Source organism: Adiantum capillus-veneris, chromosome 18 (genome assembly GCF_014529385.1).
Source record: "Adiantum capillus-veneris isolate H3 chromosome 18, ASM1452938v2, whole genome shotgun sequence".
NCBI classification, from domain to species: Eukaryota; Viridiplantae; Streptophyta; class Polypodiopsida; order Polypodiales; family Pteridaceae; genus Adiantum; species Adiantum capillus-veneris.
The window spans coordinates 19,026,043-19,048,460 of record NC_140948.1 but is presented as its reverse complement, the minus strand read 5'-3'; the positions used below and the strand labels follow the sequence as shown (position 1 = coordinate 19,048,460).

Below are 22,418 nucleotides of genomic sequence, written 5' to 3'. Positions count from 1 at the left end.
TAGCGGTTGGTGATCGTTATCATCTTCTTCACCTTTGGTCCAGCATCGTGGTCGAGAGCAGTGAGTCTATACACAGAGCACGTCTTCACCATCCTGGCACATCTGAGCCTCGACACCCCCATTGTACTTGTGAGTCCTGGGCTGGAGCTGAGTGTCCTGCCACGCCAGAGTGTGTATCAGTCTTTGAGATAGTCGAGTCATATGTTCTGGTCTACTGTTGTGTCTTTGCGAGCTCTGTTGACGTCTATTGTTTCCTTTCTGTTCAGTCGGTTTGAGGGAGATTCAGTCTGGTTGAGTGAGATTGTCACGCACATTGCACTGAGGACCACCCACTGTAGAGAGCACGACACATTATCCGCGCTACAGGGGTAGAGAGATACTTCTTTTGGGCGAGACTCAAAAAGGATGTGGAAGAGTTTGTGCGTAGTTGCTTAGTATGCCAGAAGGTCAAGTTTGACAGGCATAAGGCACAGGGATTGTTACAGCCTTTACCCATACCCACCCGCCCCTGGGGAAGTATTGCAATGGATTTCTTTTTTGATCTCTCGAGAACACAGAGTTCGTCACGATGGTATCTGGACTGTTATTGACAGATTTAGCAAATAGGCTCATTTCATTCTAGTGAAGAAAACAGTTAAGCCGGATCACTTAGTGAGACTGTTTGTGGCCTAGATCTTCAGATTACATGGCATGCCTGAGATGATTGTCTCCGACAGAGACCCCAGATTTATGAGTTTGTTTTGGAAGGGAATTTGGGAGAACATTGGCACGCGGTTGTAGTTCTCGTCATCGTTCCACCCGCAAACTGATGGGCAATCTGAGATTGCAAATTTAGTGGTTCTAGATTTATTGACGTCTTATATCTCAGATCAGAAGAATGAATGGGAAAAGTACTTACCTTTGGTGGAATTTTCCTACAATAACACGATACACTCTTCGACGGGGAGGGTGCCATTTGAGATTGTTGAAGGTGCTGCGAAGGTTCCACCCTTCCTAAGCACGAAAGATAAGATTTTTGAAGCGGACGAATATATGCGAGATTTGGATACGGCTTTTGCCAAGGTTTGCGAGACTTTGCAGAAGTCTCAAGAACCACAGAAAAAGGCAGCGGATCGCCATCATCGCGACTTGAAATTGAAGGAGGATGATTGGGTGCTCTTACGTTTTGAGAAGGCACGCCTAAGAAAGAAAAAGGGAAAGGAGAGGCTTTTTCCAAAGCTTAGTATGCTATACTACGAACCTTTCCATATCACTGAAAAGATAAACGATGTCTCCTTCCGATTGGAATTGCCAGATACTTGGAGGATTCACAATGCATTCCATGTGAGTCTCTTGAAACCTTTTAAGGGTGATGTGCCTGATGATGGGGAGCCTGATGAGCAACCCGAAGTAGAAGAAAACAAGGAGATCCTTGTTCCTGAACAGATTTTGGCACATAAGGATGCAAAGAATAAAGGTAAAGTCCGAAGGCGGTTCTTGGTTAAGTTCAAGAACTATCCTGCATTGGATGCGAAGTGGATGGAGGAGGAGGACTTAGCAGATACTCCTCAGATTGTGAAACTTTACCTCGATGCTTTTGGTTTAGCATAGTCTATGCCAAACAGAACCCAAAATTCAGCTTGGCTGGAGATCTGGTGCAGTGGGATGCACAAGAGGGGAGTCACTCCGCTCCTTTGTCAACAGATGCCTTGACTTAGAAACTAGAGCTGTACGACTTTAATGAAATGGAATTCCTGATTATGATACTGATTTGTTCTTGACTTTTTTAAGGTAGGAACTGAGAGACAAAATGACTACAACATTTTGGTCTGATTGATCTCGAATAGACATGGTTGCAATAGGGGTTAGTCAATCGGACATCGATGAGGTCCCGATTGGACCTAGATGCGATTGCTAGCTACATTGCCGATAAATCATGGTCTAAGATCCGAATGAATGTTGAATGTCATGTGATGTCTTGTGATTTGTTTTGAAGTGGTTATTTGGTGCGGTCGCGATTGATTCTTGACTTGAAGTGTCCAAGTTTGTTACAGTAACAACTTCCTCCTGATGGACAGGAGGAGAGGAGCAATTTGATGCTCCGGAGACAAGTCCAAGCCAACTTGACAGCCCAAGTACCGAATTGCAATCCCTGGGGGAATCCATCTGAAACCCTTACCTGGCAGCCAATTAGGCGTAGGAGCACTACCAACCGAGAAAGCCACTTTCTTTCTCCAGTTGATCAGTGCGCCTGATGCACAACAAAAGGTCTCAAGAGCCTGCTCACACCTGTGAAGGTTGGCCTCCTGGCCCTCCAAGTACAAGGCTGAGTCATCAGCAGACTCAGCATCCAGTAGCTCATCTCCCCAAATAAATTCACGAGGAACTTGGGTTCTTGGGGGTCTTGAGGTTCTTGAGGTACTTGGCTACATCCTCTGTCCAAGAATCCTCATTCACAAATACATAACAAGGAGGGCTCTGAGTGTCACCAAACAAATGCACCACAATGTGCCTGCAACCCGCTACATCCGGAGGCGTCACGCTGAACTTGGCAAGAGGCCAAAGTGTCTACGCCAGATCTGTCACCCCTAAGTCCCTTGTGTGGTGTGAGAACTCAGTAGCCTGAATCTGGAGCCAATCATGTTGGGTCCACTCTGTGAGATCCCTACCACACAGCGGAAAGGAGAAACCCACCGTTGTGTCCAGAGCCTCAATGCCTCTAGCTGCAAGAAAAAGGACGTGGACTCGAATGCTAGCCTCGTCGAGGTCAAGAGAAGAGTCCTGTGCATTTGGGTGCTTGGCATGCTCAGCCTTGGGAGGCTGCGCATGCGCTGTGGGTCGAGGTCTCCTGCGAGGAGAGGCCTTTGCCAAATGGCCTATCTGTCTGCAAATGAAACACTGGTTCGGGAGACTCGAATACTCCACACTCTGTCTGATCTATCCCCCACTCACCCGAGGCAGTAGTACCACCTTGGGGAGGGAGTGTGTGTCTCGAACAAGAACCCACACTAAACTTGCGGCCTTGGCCACAACTGAAGCTGCAGTAGGCGGAGACACCAGAACTGTCCCGAACATGGAACCAATCCTGGGGAGAAGAGGGAGGTACTCTTGCCTCTGGCCTGGGAAACATACCGAAATCGGCAAGTTTGCCTCCTTCTCAAGCACATCTGTAGTAGAGTCAAAACCATGATGCTATCTTCGGAAGTAAGCTCGAGCTGCTCGGATGCCGAGTGGGCTCATGGAAATCACCTTGGCCGTCATCTCTACAGACTCGAACTCTACCTGGTAGTTCCCTCTCCCGAGGATCTGGACATCGGTGATCTTGCCCGCATCGGAGAGGAGAGGGCCTGTAGTAAATCTCGAAACTCGCCCCGATTTGGCCGAGTGCCAATGATCCTACAGATAACAGAAGTGGCTTGGAAGCGCTCCACTTCGGCCATCAAGCTCGCTTGCTCTTCTGGGGAAAGAGAAAGTCGAAGGGTCGGCTCCGCGGTGTCTGGCGAGGGGGCTTCTGTGGAGTCCCTCTGAGGTAGAGCAGAAGCCGCCATTGTGTCTGTTGCTGAATCGAGGAGGGTGTTGGCGATGAGGCGCTCACAAGGAAGATGAAAAAATAGCATGCTTGTGAGCTGAAAGCGTGACGCGGAGGGATGGGGGATAAGGCGGAGCGAATGAAGCGGACGAAGGGGGCGCGCACAGAGGGGAAAAGGGTGGGGGAAGGGGAGGATGAGGCGGGCAAGGGACAGGAGGCAGCGGGCGAGGGCAGGGAGAGGCTGCGCGAGGGGGATAAGGGGGGTGGGGTTGGGCGATGTCTCGCAGCGAGCTGTGAAAAAACTTTAATCCGAAAAGCGCTTTTTATGTACGTTTGTGATCATAAACACATTGTGTGCATAAATCAGTGTGTGAAACGTGGTGAAATAATCATGGGGCAACTTCATACGTAGTCGGCAAATCCATACATGTACTCGTATATGAAAAAACAATCACTGAGAGGGTGACTACTCAAGAAAATGACATAGAGAGAGATGATGATGGCAATGGAGTTTAGAGCTTCTCATCGTGCTTTAGAATTGATTAGGGGTTGTCGAAAACCTTCTTGCTTTGCCGCAAGAGAGCGGTGATAAGAGCTATGTAGAGGTGTTCACCACGAGAGCTTTCAGAGAGCGCGTACACCGTGAAACGCGCGCGCGCGAGAGAGAGAGAGAGAGAGAGAGAGAGAGAGAGAGAGAGAGAGAGAGAGAGAGAGAGAGAGAGAGAGAGAGAGAGAGAGAGAGAGAGAGAGAGAGAGAGAGAGAGAGAGAGAATATCCTTCTTCTTCTTCTTCCCGTAAACGAGAGAGAAGAACTTATGGATATGGTGATGAAGAGCTTGCACCACTCCATATAATAGGTAAGTATTGCCTTGCGGTACTAGACACAACAGACGGCACTGAAAATTGAGCAGTGCAGGTGAATTTATAGGCACTGTGCAAAACTGGAGTGAGCCCCAAGCAGAAAACTAGCGCTAGTTTTTTAATGAGGAATAGCTGCAAGCTTTTGAGAACTTTACGGCTTGGCTTTTAGTGGTCAACTCTCCCACTTATTATTCAATTTTTGTAGTCAATTTGATCAATTGAACAATATCTGACGAACTAATGAAACCTTGGCTAAACTATGTCGTATTGTGATGTCTCAACATAATTATGACTTTCCCGTACTGCCCCGACGTATTTACGGTATTGCTTTTTATAAAAATAATTTTCGTAAAAATCCTGTTTCCCGTTTTTACTACGGGTGGTCATTTTTAAATCCGACGTAGACTCAAATTAATATTTTTATGTTTAGGTCGTCCTAGAAAGCACATTGCTTTTCAAAAACTTCGAAAAGCACAAAAAGGTAAAAATAGCGTAAAAAGCAAAAAAAAGTAAAATTTTCTAAAATTGAACGACGGGTTCCCCTTGCCCACTGGAATAAGAAAGCGGACTTGCTTTTCACTAAAAAGGAGTAAAAATCATGAAAAGCTAAAAATAGCGTGAAAAGCACTTGAAAAGCAAATTTTCAAAAAATTGAACCGTAGCTTCGTTGGAATACGCAGGTTAAGGATCTAACCTTGCTTTTTTAGAAAAAGCACCTATAAAAGCATAAAAAGCATTAAAAAGCTAAAAACAACGGATTTTCTCAAAACTGAACCAAACGTCCGTCTGACCTATTGGAACATGGGAACGACCTTGCTTTTTACTTTAGAGCCTTACAATTCTGTCAAGCAAGCAGCTTGGGAGAGGTTTTGTATGACGTTGAGGGTCTCGGATACATGGCAACATTTTGGCTTTGTGAGGCCTCCAGAGAGTTAGCCTTCTCTAGATTGGACCGCAGAGTGGGAGGAGTGAATCTATCGCGCATAGATCGCTTCTACACTAGTGACCACTTCAGTGACTTGGGGGGATCAGTGGGCATCCTGGCAGGGACATCCTTCTCGGACCATGCACCAGTGATCCTCACAGCGGCAGACAGGCAGAGGAGTGGGAGCATGATGCTTCGCATCCCAGAGCGGGTCTTGTTGGACTCAGCACTTAGAGAGAGGGTCGAGGCTCTATGGACAGAGGGCATGGACAGCCAGGCTCCACCTGCAGACAGAGTGGCCTCAGGCCTAGCTGAGCTCAGCCACTTCTTTCTCCAGGAGTCTTTGGCTCGACGGGCTGCAGCGAGAGAGGAGGAGCAGCGTCTCAGACGAGGCATTGCTTCACTACAGAGGATGCAGGAGCAGCATCCAGACAGTCCATGGTTGGAGGAGCAGCTACAGCAGGCTCGACAGGAGCTTGCTTGCACAGAGGAGAGGCGCCATGAGTTTGCCTTCCACCGACAGGCATCTCAGTGGACTCAGGTGGGTGACAGAGTGACAGGTGTTTTTTTTGAGACAGTGGGACCTCGGCACTCGCATGCCAAGGTCAATCAGTTGAGGAGACCCGATGGGTCAGTTGTTTGCGAGCCAGAGGATATGCGTGCAGTTGCTACTGACTTTTACCGTGAGCTACTGTCGGCTGAGCCCGAGTCAGAGAGACAGGATGCATGCAGGGAGCAGGTTTGGGCACAGATGCCTTGTCTTGTGACTGAGGAGATGCGGCAGAGGCTTGAGTTACCTCTTCAGCTTGAGGAGCTGCACACTGCTCTTAGGGCCCTCCCTCGTGGTAGCTGTCCAAGTGAGGATGGGCTGACTTTCAACTTCTTCTTGGAGTACTGGGACTTGCTTGGCCCAGATCTTTGTAGTGCCTTTCAGTACATTCTGCACACAGGAGTGATGCCGGATAGCATGAGTGAGGGCCTGATTTACCTCATTCCAAAGGAGGGTGGCTCCTTGGATGAGATTCGACAGTGGCGTCCCATCACCATTCTCAACTCAGCCTACAAAATTCTTGCCAAGGCTCTGAGTTTGAGGATTCAGCCACTTTTGGAGAGCCTTATACATGGGACTCAGACAGGTTTTGTCAAGGAACGCAGTATCCTTGACAACATCTTCACTTTTTGGGAGGCTTCTGCCCTTGCACGGCTCCGTGGGGAGGACCTTGTGATTCTTCTTCTCGATTTTGAGAAGGCATACGACAGAGTTGACTGGGACTTTCTAGAGGGCACGCTACGCAAGATGGGCTTCTCAGAGGCTTGGATCAGAGGGGTGTCAGCTTTGTACCGACAGGCCCACAGTCAGGTGCTTATGGCAGGAGGTAGAGGTGAGCGCTTCATGCTCACACGATCGGTCAGACAGGGTTGTCCTCTTGCCCCCATTCTCTTTCTGTTCTATGCGGAGGCGATGAGCAGATTTTTGGTGTCACAGCAGGTTGGTTTGAGGGGCTTAGCACTCCCTATACGGGGAGATGAGCTTCTGGACGCTGAGTTTGCCGACGACTCAGCCTTGTACTTAGAGGGCCAGGAGGCCAATTTACACAGATGTGGGCAGGCTTTGGAGACCTTTTGCTGTGCATCGGACGCACTGATCAACTGGAGAAAGACAATGGCTTTCTCAGTTGGTAGTGCTCCTATGCCAGATTGGATGCCAGGAGAGGGTTTTAGGTGGATTCCTCCAGGGACTGCAGTTCGGTACTTGGGTTGTCAGGTTGGTTTGGATTTGTCCCCCGAGCAGCAGATTGCTCCTCTTCTCGTGTCCATCAGGAGAAAGCTGTTACATTGGAGCTCAGCACGACTTTCGCTGGCTGGTAGAGTAGTAGTTGCCAACCAGGTGTTGTTGGCGACTATGTGGTACATCACTTCTTGCTGGATCTTCTCGAGTTCTTGCATCAGCCAGGTAGAGAGGCTGATCAGGAACTTCCTTTGGTCTGGTCGCGACACTCAGATTGCCCGAGCCAAGGTGGCTTGGTCGGTCATCACACTTCCTTGTTCTCAGGGAGGGCTTGGGATCATTGATCCAGCACAGCAAAGCAGAGCCCTTCTTGGGAAGTTCGTCGTCAGATGACTTCTTCCAGGCGAGGAGCCCTGGAAGGAGTTCTTGTTGCAGAGGCTTCGTGCCAGGGTGCCTCAGGCAGGAGGCCCTTGGCAACCTTCGACCAGATGGATCTTTACAGAGTTGCGCCGAGTTGGTTTGAGCAGGAGACTGGAGGACCGATTCGCTGTGAGTTTGCTTCGCTCTTGGGAGCTATTGCGGCGTGGACTAGAGCAGCGACAGCCGACGTGCACGGAGGAGCGCCTACGGCAGCCCCTCGTCTGGAACCCCATGGTTAGCACTCAGAGAGGCCACTTGGTTGGGAGTAGGCCTCATGTTTCTTGGGGTCCCATGGCAGCAGGTCCAGCGCGCTCTCTAGGTGACTGGCTAGAGTTCACAGGTTTGTCAGAGGAGGTGCAGGTTGTCCAGCTACAGGGCATGAGAGGGGTTCAGAGCATGTGTCAGGACATCTCAGAGTCAGTTCTAGCTGATTGGCTCACGCCTCTCGAGCCAGTAGCACCCCGGTGGATGGGAGCCTTCACACGACTGGAGGTTCTCATTTCAGTCAGGGCTTGCTCAGAGACTGTCCCAGCCCTGTTCTTCGAGCTTCAGGGTGGGGGACGATTACAGAGAGTTGCAGTAGAGGCCCCGCAGGTAGCAGAGTGTTGTTTCCAGAGGATCCGAGTTGTGGGCATCTGTGGGAGGACTTGCGTCATAGACCTTGACCCAGCAGCTCTTGAGACAGGACACTGGAGGCTATGGGCTTGGGAGTGCTGTCCACTGGCACGAGTACAGTGGGATCCATGTGAGTGGCTATGGAGGGACCCATTCTCTTCTGCAGACCGCCCAGGAGTCCCTTTCTTTCAGTACACTGTTCGGCTTGGACGTCATATACTTGCAGCACAGAGAGAGGCCCGCCCCGCTGCAGCACGTCATTGGCAGGAGGAGGGTCTCACAGTTGAGTTCTTGGCAGCTTTCTGGCAGAGGCTGTGGGACTCCAGACAGCCGAGGCGCGTCACCTTGTTCCAGTGGTTGGTTGCACACAGAGCCACAGCAGTAGGGAGTTGGCTTGTACATTGTGGTCTCTCGGCCGCATGTACAGCCTGTGACCAGTTGGTGGAGAGTCAGCGACACTGTCTTTGGGACTGTCCCTCGGCCCAGCAGGTGTGGCTACGAGTTCTTCGGCTGATGCCTGCCCTCTCCACGGCTCGACAGTACACTTGGGGGGCGGCAGCTTGGTCCACCCTCACGGGCCCGGCACTTCAGTTTGAGCTATCTTCCACCAGCAGGATGATAGTGATTAAGGGGGGTCGACCTACACTCCAGCCTGCTACAGACCTTACTCCACAGGAGTGGAGCAGTGAGAGAGCGGAGTGTTGGGAGCTCATCAGCGGCCTAGCTCTCTGGTTCATCTGGCGGGCCCGTTGTTTCCGCATCTTTGAGGCTCGCCTTGTACCACCAGCAGAGACTGTTCGTGACTTTTGACTAGAGCTGATCCATACTCTCAGAGGACAGCTTGAGGGACTACAGGGCAGCTCCGATCGCATGCGGGAGCGTCGCGAGGCTTTCCTTCGTCTCTGGCGCTCTGGGCCGTTTTACTCCATGGTCCAGGGGGTGCTCAGATGGCACTACTGTCCACCTGTGTGGCTTTTCCCTCCTCCGATCTCTTGATTTAGCCCCATTGTATATATGCTGTTTTTTCATTGGGAGAGTCTCCCCATCATGTTTGTTGTAGCCCTCTCTTGCAGAGGTGGATGTAGCCCTATGGGCAGCTTTCATTAACTAATAGAAGGATCTTTTTCTCGGAAAAAAAAAATAAATTCTGTCAAGCAAGCAATCTTAATCGAAATTTGACGAAATAGATATTGAAAGCTAGTTTTCTTATTTTTAAAAGAGACCCAAAAATAGGGGATCTTATATCTTTGGTCCTCGTATCCCATGGGTCTGGAGAGAAATGAAATGTTATATTAACGCCTTCAAAAGGCCAAAATGACTTATGAGACCAGAAAGTTACAATGTGGTGGATCTGATACAAAGTCTGAGTAAAGAAAATAAGAATACTATGGAATCCTAAGCTGTTAGATGTGTCAATCTCCTCCATGGTCAGTAGTCTGATCGGGCGTTGTGCATGTTGGGTCTGAGTGATCCGAATCCTCTGATGTATCTGTCAATACTGTGTAGTCCTCCCAGTTGTGGGTGTCTGGATCTCCCCAACTCGATCGCTTGGTTGATGAGCGTGTCTCTAGTGCGAGGCGAATGTGGGCTTTGTTGTGGTAGTAGCTCCTCCGGATGTCCAGTGTCAAAGAGGTTTGCTATCTATCTTTGAGACTGGCTAGCCTCTCCTCTCGTCAAGATCTCTGTGTGTTTGCGCAGCTCGAGCATTGACAAACCCAGGCATCTCTAGTCCTCGTACCCCATGACTCTGTAGAGTGATCCAAAGCCCTCTGTGAACAAGCAGTGGAAGTGGCCTTGTATCTCATAGTAGACTGGGTAGTAGCATGTGTAGTGCAACTCTGTCTCAGGCTCTATGTGACGCACACACACACACACACACACACACACACACACACACACACACACACACACACACACACACACACACACACACACACACACACACACACACACACACACACACACACACACGTGCGCGCGCACAGAGAGAGAGAGAGAGAGAGAGAGAGAGAGAGAGAGAGAGAGAGAGAGAGAGAGAGAGAGAGAGAGAGAGAGAGAGAGTCTACACGAAGCGACGGTGTTTCGCTTCCAAATGCATTGGCCCCAAAGTTTAGCGTCCCTTCCGGCGTTTCTTTCTTTATTGCTCAATCTTGTAGTACAACTCCGGAGGGACCTTCTCTCTACAACTCTGCTACTAGATAGTCTATCAAAGAATGGCCCAAGGGCTCCTTATAAACTTACATGGGATGCCTAAAAGCAGATCCCCAAACAACATCTGATCGAAAACCTCTTCACCCAAGAGCTGGCTGTTGGCGAGGTTTCAGTCTGTCCGTACAACAGATGCCACGTCAATAGAATCTCCGTGTGTTTGCGTGTTGGATGCCTCGTCAGCATTGCTCTGCGATTTAAAGCCTTGCTCCTCTGCACAACCACATCAACAAGTCCTCTTTAGGGTTTTCAACCCCCCAAAGGGTGTTGTGCCACGTTCCTCACTTGTGAAATACCCCCCTCTTGAGAGAAGCGCAATCGCCCTCAATTACGCGTGCAAAACAAACAAAGGACAAAAACTAGCTTAATAGACGATGACTGTAACTACCCATGCACGAGACTGCACACATGCAACACTTGTACATAGACACCAGCCGCTGAACAATCATATCACATTTCCGTCAAGAACGAACTCAGATACAAATCATGATCATTGCAACATGTTTCAGTCTGTCCGTACAACAGATGCCACGTCAATAGAATCTCCGTGTGTTTGCGTGTTGGATGCCTCGTCAGCATTGCTCTGCGATTTAAAGCCTTGCTCCTCTGCACAACCACATCAACAAGTCCTCTTTAGGGTTTTCAACCCCCCAAAGGGTGTTGTGCCACGTTCCTCACTTGTGAAATACCCCCCTCTTGAGAGAAGCGCAATCGCCCTCAATTACGCGTGCAAAACAAACAAAGGACAAAAACTAGCTTAATAGACGATGACTGTAACTACCCATGCACGAGACTGCACACATGCAACACTTGTACATAGACACCAGCCGCTGAACAATCATATCACATTTCCGTCAAGAACGAACTCAGATACAAATCATGATCATTGCAACATTTAGCAATCACATCCAAACCGCAATGATCTTGTCATAGATGTCTTCATCTACTAAATCAAGTCACTATTAGATGATTCCCATCCTCTTCTCACATTTCAAGTAGACATGCCATAGACCATCCTCACAAGACAACACAATCACACACATGTATTCCACAAATCAATCACTTAGTTCACGCTTAACATTCATGTGCACTCACTTAATCTATTCATTTGAACTAGTCGAGAACTCTTGATGCACCTAGATCAATGTATAGCCATCACATCCTCTCGTAACTCTTGATATACTAATATCAATATCCAGTCATCTCATGCAAGTAGAAATCTCGGTGCCATCACATCCAGATCTCACAAATCTCAAGCAGATGTCTGGATGCATTAAAGGCATCAGATTAATCATCAGACAAAATGTTACAAACATTTTATCTTTTAAACATATACTCCAACAATATCCACATGAAAGAGCACATGTAAACAAGTTCAATCTAGAAAATTTCCAATTCAATGTACACCTTTTCATAAAGTCATGCTGTAGAGTATTGTCAATCTAACCCTAAACCCAAAAATCTCATAGCAACTCGCTAATTCAACGTGCAATTTTTTTTTCTTTTTTTGGCAAGAACAAGATCCCTACAGTAGTTATGAAAACTGCCCAATGGGCTACAATCTGCCCCTGCTAGAGAGGGCTACATCAACATGTGGGGACACTCTCCCAAAGAAAAAAACAAGATATGTACAATGATGGCTAAATCAGGAGTTGAGAGGGGGAAACCACCACAATGGTGGACGATACTGCCACCTAGGCGTGCCATGAACCATGGCGAAGAAGGGTCCTGGGCGCCAAAGTCTCAAGAAAGCCTCGCAACACTCCCGCATGCGGTCGGAGCTGCCCTGGAGTCGCTCAAACAGGCCCCTAAGTGTGTGGATCAGCTCCAGCCAAATGTCATGGACAATCTTCGCCGGTGGGATGCGTTGCGCCTCGAAGATGCAGAAGCAGTGAGCTCGCCATAGGAACCACAGTGTCAGGCTACAAATGAGCTCCCGACACCACTCTCTATGTCTGCTCCAGTCCAGAGGGACCAGCTACGTGGTTAGCTACGTGGTTGGCTGGAGTGTAGGCCGACCCTCCTATATCACAATCATCCTGTTGACTGAAGCCATCTCAAAACAAATTGCTGGGCCCGTAAGTGTGGACCAAGCTGTAGCACCCCATGTCACAAATTGCTGATGTGTCAAGCCATTGAAGACCCGGCAGGTTGGGGGTTCTCAAACCCAACCCTAGCTGACTTGCAAATCTCGATCGAGGCCAAACCCTAAGAAAAAGCAACAGAAGAAGCTTTCACCAACTTACAAGTCCTCGCCGGGTGGGCCTATTTTTACTTCTCTCCAACTTACGAGACCCCGTCCGATGGGGCCCAAGTGCCTAGAGCTAAATAAAATAAAGCAGCACACACACAAAAGACTTGCATAAAACCTGTTGATGTGGCAGCTGTATGGATCCCCGCGTTTTGCTGACTGCCACGTGGCATTACGGATTTCTGCAAATCACACTGATAGCCTGATGACGTGGCAGCACTATACGGATTTTCAGATTTCAGCGTTGCTAGCTTTTTGGAGTCCAGATGCTTTTAGAGCTTTTAATGTAAACTCCTTTTAGAGGCAAGTCTTTAAATATGCCTCCCCGGCTCTCACTTTGGGAGTCTACCCGCGGGAGATGCAAAGCAGAGCCATGGGAGTTGTACCTTGTTGAAAGAATATAAAGAAATACCGATAGGGGAACCAGAGTTTGGAGCCAGTGCTCTTGTAACAAACTTGGACACCCCAAGTCTAGATTCCTGTCACGACACAATAGAGATTCATTTCAAAATACTTCACAATTCAAGAGTTGACATGGCCCGGTGTAGTTCCATGCCAAGTGAGATTGGCCCCAGAGATTGGCGCCCCTTTCGGTATTCCTTTTATATTAATCTTTGAGCGCCCGCATGTGCTCGCTCTCAGACTTTGCGTCCAAATGCTTTGAGAAGTGAGACCCTTGGGATTTATTTATTGTTACAAGGGATGCTAAAAGCAGAGCCTCAAAAGCAGTAAACTCAAAAGCTTCTAACTGAAAAGCAGTAGGCGTAAAAGCAGCAAGCGCAGCTCGCGGAAATCCGTACAGTAGTTCCCCGTCAGCAGCGTGAATCGTGGACGTTCGTACAGCAGCAACGTGAATCGCGGACGTTTGTACAACAGCCACGTCAGCAGTTCTTGCCCATTATTTTAATGCCTAGGTGTCCCTTAGGCTCCTTGGCAGTTGTCCATAAGTCGGAACAACTTAGTAGTTGGTCATGCCACATCATTAGTTTGTGACATATCCCCCCTCTTGAAAGAATTGTAATCGCCCTCAATTACGCCTGCAAAACAGATAGAGGCCATAAACCAATTTAACAGACACTGACTCTAAGTACCGACGCACTAGACATGACACATCTAGTACTTGTACAACGACGACAGTCATATCACTGCACATGACATCATAGGACATTACATGACAAATCAATCACATAAAAATTCATTCCAAATCTCAGACCATGATTGCCAACAACATATTTAGTAATCGCATTTATCTCGGACCTCATTTCATTTCTCTCTCTCTCTCTCTCTCTCTCTCTCTCTCTCTCTCTCTCTCTCTCTCTCTCTCTCTCTCTCTCTCTCTCTCTCTCTCTCTCTCTCTCTCTCTCTCTCTCTCTCTCTCTGTGTGTGTGTGCAGAGGCGCTTAGAGTTAGGGTTTTCCACACTACTTAGGGTTCACATTAGTTTCTCTCTCTCTCTGTAGACAGCTGTTAGGGCTGCCGAAACACAGGGGAAGCAGGTCGCGCAGGGCTGCAGGAGATCATGGCGGGTTGCAGAAACGCAAGGGGAGCAGGTCGCATAGCCCCCCCCCCCCCCCCCCCCCCCCCCCCCCCCCCTCTAGACGCGCTGTCATAGGCTCCACAGCAGCAGCCGAAGCAACGCGCAATTTTAGGTGTAGACACAGTAGTATGCACAAGTGGGTAGCTTATAGTGCAGTGTGGGGGTTTTGCGCGTTGTCGAAGGCGGCACACAACACCAACTCAGTAGAACCTGCACGCTACATCTACTACAGCGTGCCAGACTGCCACCTACGGTTTGTGGACAGCATGTGACCTGTGCGCAACAACCAGCCTTCTCGAATCTTACACACGAGTCAAGACTCAGGATGCAAACTACAGGTGATGGAGGCTTCGAAGGGCGAGTAGGGGGTCAGGGCATTGTGTACTTTGCAAAGTTTGCACATCTTGAACTTTGAAGTTTGAAGAGAGAAATTTGAATCTACACGGCATGTGTTAGGATTGCATCTGAGCTCAAGTGTTTATTATTTTCATAGGTCCGGACTTGAAATACATTATAGAGGGGTTGTTATGATGGAGGTCATGAGCACTTCACCAGTCTGCAAGTCCCGTACGAAGGCAACCTTCATGCGTACAAACAAGCGGATAACACAAGTGGAAAGGGAGATGAAGGAATGTAAAGGAGAGATGGAAGGTTGTGGAAGGAGAAGGCCAACCTTCTTCAATTGTTCCTTTATGAAGGCGCGCAATGGAAGGAGGAGGAGGAGGACCTACACGCAAAGATACAAGCACTTAAGGTGGATTCACAAGCACTCAAAGAAGAGGTCTCAACCCTGAGAGCTTGCTGATAGAGCAAGCAGTGGACTAGAGGAAGGTGTATTCCAACCCTCGGTGATAGAGGAAATCAAGGTCATCAAGGAACAGGTACGAATGATCAAAGAGAAAGTGAAACAGAATGTGGCAAAGACGTCTTCGTGGGTGGATGTGATCACGAAGACACAGAAGAAGGCGGATGAGGCCAATCAATGGGTAGAAGTTGCTAAGAAAGGGAAAGAGAAAGAAACCACATCTATCCCCACTCCTAAAATCATCAACATGACCTTAGAAGAAGAGCAGCGAAGGAAGACTAGAGCTTTGCATGTACGAGTAAACGGTCTAAAGGACTGAGATGATATGGAAGGGGAAGTCAAAGAACTTCTTTGCATGATGGGTAGTGAGGCTACTCATACAAAGGCATGGAGGGTAGGGAAGAAGTCACAAGGAATTGGGGAGACTTCAAAGGAGAGAGCTCTAATCATGCGTTTTCCATCCATGGAGGTAAAGGACTTCTTGAAGAAGCGTCCTATTCCTTGGTGATGACCTCACACTCTCACAACTCGCTCATATGAAAGAAGTTATGCCCGAGATAATAACAACTCGAGAAAAGGGGAAAGTGGCCTTCTACAGGGATGGACGAGTGGTTATTCTGGAGAAGCGCCCCGCATGATGGCGCGAGACTGGTGGGACCATACTCGAAGTGGCTACATGGAATTGTGATGGATCTTTGCGCCTTGATGTAGGGGCCTTTGAGGATAGTTTCACAGGGAGGGACATCATTTTCTACTCTGAGACGCATTAGGCCTCGGGGCAGTCCATGCCACATGTAAGTGGATACAGATGGGAGACAACTTGCAGAGAGCAGACTCAATCAGAGCACAGAGGACGAGGATCAGGAGGAGTGACAGTCTTATTTAGGGAGGAGTTACAACCTTTGATACATATAGCTCGGAGGGATGAGCATGCTAGGTATATGTGGGTGAGACTGAAGGCAGAGACAGGGAGATACCTCTACATCGCTATTTGCTATTTCCCTCCTAGTACGTTAGTATATGCATCACCGAGAGGATAGTCCCCCTTCTCTATTTTGGACGATGATATATGGGAGTTTCTAGGGAAGGCACCATTATTATCTTGGGGGATTTCAATGCTAGGATTGCCCTTGACCAGACAATATTCTATGATACCCCAGAGGAGTTGATGCGGGAGCTTGATTACAGAAATGGGGCTGTCTAGATTGTCACAGGATGAGGAACACACTGAGTATGGAAGATACTTGATTGATATGGGGACTGCACATGGATTGGCCATTTTGAATGGCCTACAAAGATTCCCTGCAGAGCAGGTGGTTTTACATGCTTTTCACACCGGCATGGCGCTAGTGGATTGGCATGGTGCTAGTGGATTATGTTATGGCTCTGCTACGACTCATTCCCTCCTTTCAAGATTTGATGGTGGGAACTAGGCAGGTTGGGGTGGTAGCAGTCGATCATGCTATCTTGTCTTTCACTCTATCGTTCTGCATACCCTTTGGTGAGTCAGAGATCAACATAATATCATCAGCATATAACAACAATGGGATCCACGTCCCTCCCAAGTGGGCACCTCTATCACCCTCTCTATCAATGTAGTCGGACACCTCATCAGCATACATACCAAATAGAGTAGGAGACAATGGGCAACCCTGTTTCACCTCAATGGTGGAGTGAACTGAATCAGATATCCCTTCCGAGGTCGTACATGTCTCAACTAATCATCATAGCAGAGTTGGCTATGCTGATGGATGGAGATGTATGGAGAGGCCCTTGGTGTCTATGATTTATGGGATGATTAGGGCCAAGGCCTCAGTACCACATGACATTGTTTGGGCGGAGCTCGCTGCTCCTCCATTGGTAGTGGAGGCACTCACTCGATCAGTTTAATTTATACATAGCACCTGGGCTCTCCATAGAGTCAATATGCTCGATCAGCGCTAGAGTCTTCGCGACAACTAGCATTGCAGGGAGATAGATCATGTTGGTATGCAGAGATGGAATCTTGGTTTCAGTTACATGGCTTGAGTATGGATTGGCTACCCCCATTTTAATACTCTCTGGATGCACCCTCCATCCACCTCACTAGGGTAGAGCTTACCGGGCTCATCAGCCAGGACTTGATTAAGCTGGATGCGAAGAGGACATGGCTACAACCTACACATGAGTTGGGTACAAAGATGCCTTTTTATAGAGAGCATCTTCTCCAGCTTACGAAGGATGGTTTTATGATCATACCACAATACATGGATACTCATCTATCCCACGGGATACGATGTGCGGCGGTCAGATACGCACATTCTCACATCAGCTAGAGATCGAGACAGGCAGATTTAGAGGAGTACCCATTGAGTCCAGGAGTTGCCAAATGTGTCAGATAGAGCCTGAGATAGAGCTACATTACATGTGTCACTGCCCAGTATACTATGAGATACGAGGCTGCTTTCATTGTCTATTCAGAGAGGGTTTTGGACCACTTTCTAGAGTCATGAGATACCAGGATCAGAAATGGCTCGGATTATACTTACTGGAGATTCGCAGACATAGAGAGGACCTCTTGAAGAGGGGACAATGAGAGAGAACCAGCGATAGCGGCAGATTACAGGTTTCTTTCAGTCACAGGCAGAGGAGTTTGAGCACCCCCCACAACATAGCAGCACCAGAGGCATACTGCTTGATCGGGCGATAGAGTTGGGGCGGTCCCGTCGCCAATGAATGAGGGGACCCTCTCGACATCGACGCAGATTGCGATAGAGGATTCATACCATATTGGCGCGACAGAGGAGCCGTCTCGACAGAGTGCTTACCACAGAGGACATTGAACCTCTACAGCCTTTTGGATATTGATGTCTCTACTGTCAGAGAAATCCATTCTATCAGCCCCCCCGCCCCCCCTTCTTGTATCAGCTTTCACCCCACCCCTACCCACTATTTTCTTTTAAGTTCTTTGTACTTTTTGTACCGAGACCTGGTATTAAATTCACCACATGTAACCTTTTGGTCTCATAGGTCATTTTGGCCTGTCGAAGACGTTAATATAACATTTCATTTCATTTCATTTTTCTCTCTCTCGACATTTTGTGCGGCTTTGGGTGCACTAATCAATTGGTGCAAGACGGTTACATTTTGGATTGATTTGTGAACCACCCCCCCGTGCTGCCCCCTTCTTGAATTATAGATATGGAGTTCATCTTTGTAGTGCATGCCAAGCGATGTACGAAGTGACAGATTGGGCCTCATGAGGGGAGGATTGACTATGTGGCAGGACATTAAGGCAGTGCTAGCTTATTAGCATATGCCTTTGAGCTCCAGATCCTTGCATGGATGGGGGCTTTCGCAATGGTGAAGGTATTGCTTGCAATCAGAGCATGTAGAGACAAGGGCGAAATTCGTTTTCTTTGAGGCTCAAGAGGGCGGCTTTGTTGCCCACAACATGAGATTGCCTTCGTTTTGGAGTGCACCTAGCGGATTTGGGACCCTATGGAGTGGTTACTTGCACAAATTGGCCGTCATATAATGATGTCCAGGGGGGAGGCAATTTTACCCAGCTGTGGAGCAATGGCGATGTCAGGGCATTATTGAGGATTTTCTACTGGATTTTTAACCATGACTCTGGGTCAGTGCCAAGGCATGCAAAATTCTTGCAAAACAAAGGGGCAGCACAGTGGTGGGAGTTTGGCTATCCCAATGAGGACACCTCTTAGTCTGCATTGGGTGTGGGCATCCAATGAAGACTTAACATTCATTGGTAATGGAATTGCTCGTCGCCAGCATGCCAAGTTTGGCTCAGGATTCTTTGTGAGATGACCTCCATTCTCTTGGACATAGTCTTCACTTGGGGGGCAGCAGTGTGGTCAGCAAATTCAGGGCCAGCATTTGTCTATGAGATGGTGCAGGACAGCCTAGCCATTACACTTCAGGTGTGGTGCCCTCAGCAATGCCCTGTGCCAACTTCTTGACAACGGTGTGAACTTAGGATAAAGACCTTAGATGGGAGTTGATCAGCAGCCTGGGCCTCTGGTTGATCTGGAGTTCTTTGTCTTCGAGGGCTTTCTAGCTGGAGTTAATGCACACTCATAAGGATAGTATACAGCATACAGGACAACTCAGACTGGACTGAGAGACGATGTCCATCTGTCATCAGTTTGGGCGGCCAAGACCTTTTTTACAGTGGGGCATGGTCTTCGTTGGCACTAGAGGCCTCCTGTTTGGGATTTTGCTCCTAATATTCTGTGATGTAGCCATTGCATATCAATTGTCTTTCATAAATTGTGAGAGCGCCCCCCAAGCTTGAAATGCACACTTTTTGGTTAACCTTTGCTTGTCTCAATACCGTTCTTGGTAGCTGATCTGATCTGACCTGTGTAGACTGAATAAAGATTGTGTTTTGTCTATACACACACTAATTAATTATGCTTTTTTTTTGCCGCAGGAGGAATCCAGAGCTATGGCCCTTATATAGAGGTTAGTTATTGAGTGGCAGAGGTAGTTCTTAACAGTGGAAGATAACTTAATGGGGCAGAGAACCTAACTTGAGTCGTAATGTTCATCGACAGGCTTTTTTATGGATGTTTACCTTATGCATGGCAGTCAGAACAAAAATTTGGTGACTGCTCTATCAGACAAGTTCTCCAAAAATTCGCTTAGTAGTGACGAACAAAGCAACAGCCTGGCAGATGAATCAGAGGATCTAATGTTGAAATTGAAGTTTCTACCTTATAAGGTGATCTATTCAAAATCAGGAATTTGAGGTGAACATTGGGTGTACTGATGTGGGAAAGCCTGGTCTTTTGGCTTTTAAGAGTGCTCATGATGATTCTATTTCTCTCCAGATTCGCACATTTCTGATACGCAATGGCCTGTCCATATTGTTCCAGAATGGTTTTCCTGCATACCGCAAGTATTATCTGAGGTAGCAACTCCTTTTATGTTCATTTCAGATGTATAAGACATCGCTCTCTTTGCTGAATTTTTTAATTCAAATTTATTTTGTTAACAATAGCCAGGGTTATACTGTCATCAATCAAACTAACTGAAGGTTTTGATATTTCTGAATTGAATATGAATTTCGCGTGTGGGAAAGTGAGGACAATCCTCTAGACTGTAAGGTCTTTAGACTGAATCAGATAATAGATGATGGAGCTGTGTAGCGCGGATAATGTCTCTAAGGTGGGTGCTCCTCAGTGCAATGTGCGTGACATCTCACTCAAAACAGACTGAAAACAAAGGAAACAATAGATAACAACTGAACACTTAGAGACACAGCAGCAGACTAGAACATATGGACTCGACTATCTCAAAGAACCGATACAGACTTTGGTGTGGCAGCACACTCAGCTCCAGTCCAGAGCTCACGGGTACAATGGGGTGTCGAGGCTCAGATGTGCAGGGATGGTGCAGACGTGCTGTGTGTATAGACTCGCTACTCTAGTCGATGACGCTGGACCATATATGAAGAAGATGATAATGATGACCCAATAGCTACTACTCATATGTCCCACCATAAAGAGCCACCAACGAGTCATAAATGTCAGCCATCTAAGTCTATCTTCAAACTGAGTGGTGGTGACCTGGCCACAATGTCCACTAGACCACCGTCCATACCCTTGCCACGTGTCACTGCCCAGCCGAGAGAGTCCGTCCAGTCTGAACTAGACCAGACCAACTGTACTAACTGTGTGTCCTGTGAAAGTGACATGACACTGTAGCCCTGCCACAGGTTGCCCGCCACAAAACCATTCACCGTCTCGGTGAGACAAAACAATGAGGCTAGAGAGAACATTTGAAACACCAGGAAAAACGGGAAAAAGGCAGTACGCTCTGACTGAAGAAGGTGATGTTTGGAGAAGATTTGAGTTCCATGGAAGAAGTACCAATGAAGCAATGTCGATATTTGCAAGATATACCGAAGAAGTAATGACTCCGGTGCAATGAGGTAAGCTGACCAGAAAGTAGAAACAGAAGACTGAAGACTGTCAAGACTAACAAAGCTCACAAAGCACCCGAAGTGGAGGAATTTGTAGTTAGTTGTAGTTGGCTAGACGGGAAGGAGTAGGTAAGGGAGGGGAGAGGGGATAGGCCCGAGATTCTACTGATCCAGAAGAGCTCAATGTGTACATGATCGATGTAATGCGGATTTAGAATCAATCTAACCTCCTTGATTTAGCATTTGCACGAGCTATCACTCTACGAGCAGCAAAAAGCCTTGCCTACAATCTCGCCACCCAAAAGATGCTCCCAACAATAGCTAGACATATAACAAGCATCCAGTAGAAGGAAGCCACCTAGGGATACCCGAATCTGCTTGCCCGGAGAAGTAGTGCACAGTGAGGTGCTGGGGAGGGAGGGAGGGGTGGGTAGGGGCGAGAGGTTGGTAGGGGGGCGAGGGGTGGGTAGGGGGGATTAGGTAGGGGTGAGGGGGAAAAGGGTTGGGTAGGGGCGAGGGGAAAAAGGGTTGGGTAGGGGGTGTGGGTAGGGACGAGGGGTGGGTAGGGGGCGAGGTGGGAGAAGATAGGGGCGAGGGGTGGGTAGGGGGACTAGGAGCGAGGGGGGAAAGGGTAGGGGCAAGGGAGGGGGTGGGTAGGGGCGAGGGCAAAGGGAGGGGGAAAGGGTAGGGGCGAGGGCAAGGGAGAGAATGGGTAGGGGGGGGCGAGGGGTGAGTAGGGGGCGAGGGCTGGTGAGGGGGAACTAGATGTGAGGGTAGGGAGGGATAGAGGGGTAGTGAGAGGTGAGGCTGGAGATAACACTCCAAAGGTCGTGGGTTTTTTGTAGGTGAAGAGGTTGGAATGACATGGTGCAGAGAGATATCATGAGCATGAGCAAGGAATTTATCAAGCTTGAAACCAACATCCTTTTGGTTGTATCTCGTCTTGAGGAAGCTCTGTGAAGGGAGTACGCTAGACAGAGAGGAGAGCTTTGTTCTAGTCGAAAAAGCAGACACCAATGGGGCTGATGTTGAAGGTTGTTGAACTTCTGTATCTTTCCGCTTCTATGATTCTTCATAGGCTCACCAAATCCAAAGGCTACCACCAAGCACGGGGAGTAGCTTCAACCTTTGTGCTGGCTCAGGTGGCCTATTAGGTTTAGTTACTGTGGAACATTGGAAGAGGGTGTACCTTCAGGCAAAGAGTGAATAGAGACTCCATAACAAGGCATCGATTTGGTAGCGTCCAACCACTCCAACAGATCCTCATGTTCTGACCCGTCAAGTGGAGTAGGCTGTTCCAATTCAAGGCTGGTTGCTAGGGACAAAGAACTATGTTGCACGACAGGATGCTTGCCTCCTAGGCATGGGTTGCATGGGGGAGCCATGAGTATGTATCCACATGGCATCGTTTCCCCAATCATGAAGTGCTTTAGTGTGTCGCAGCCATGGTCTACCGATGACCAAGGGAAATCCAAGTTAAAAGTAAAGTCTTGTACCTGCAGAGGCAGTGTCCACTATGCCCATTGGGTATACTGTCCGCTGTTCGGCCAATGAAGGGAGCAAGGCGAGTCGGCTGTAGACCTAGAGCTAACATAGTGAATTGGGGCATCAAGTTGATGCCAAATCCACCATCC

At 48.3% G+C, this 22,418-nt stretch overlaps 1 protein-coding gene across 1 annotated transcript in view; it reads left to right on the top strand.

Annotated features, from left to right (window-relative positions):
* The window catches only part of LOC147435308 (tRNA ligase 1-like), a 238,268-nt gene that overhangs the window by 156,852 nt on the left and 58,998 nt on the right, over window positions 1-22,418 (top strand). Inside the window, exons 12-14 of the mRNA XM_086488390.1 lie at window positions 19,291-19,322; window positions 19,415-19,581; window positions 19,691-19,770. Coding sequence (XP_086344516.1) covers window positions 19,291-19,322; window positions 19,415-19,581; window positions 19,691-19,770 — 279 coding nt within the window. The remainder of the gene's footprint in view (window positions 1-19,290; window positions 19,323-19,414; window positions 19,582-19,690; window positions 19,771-22,418) is intronic.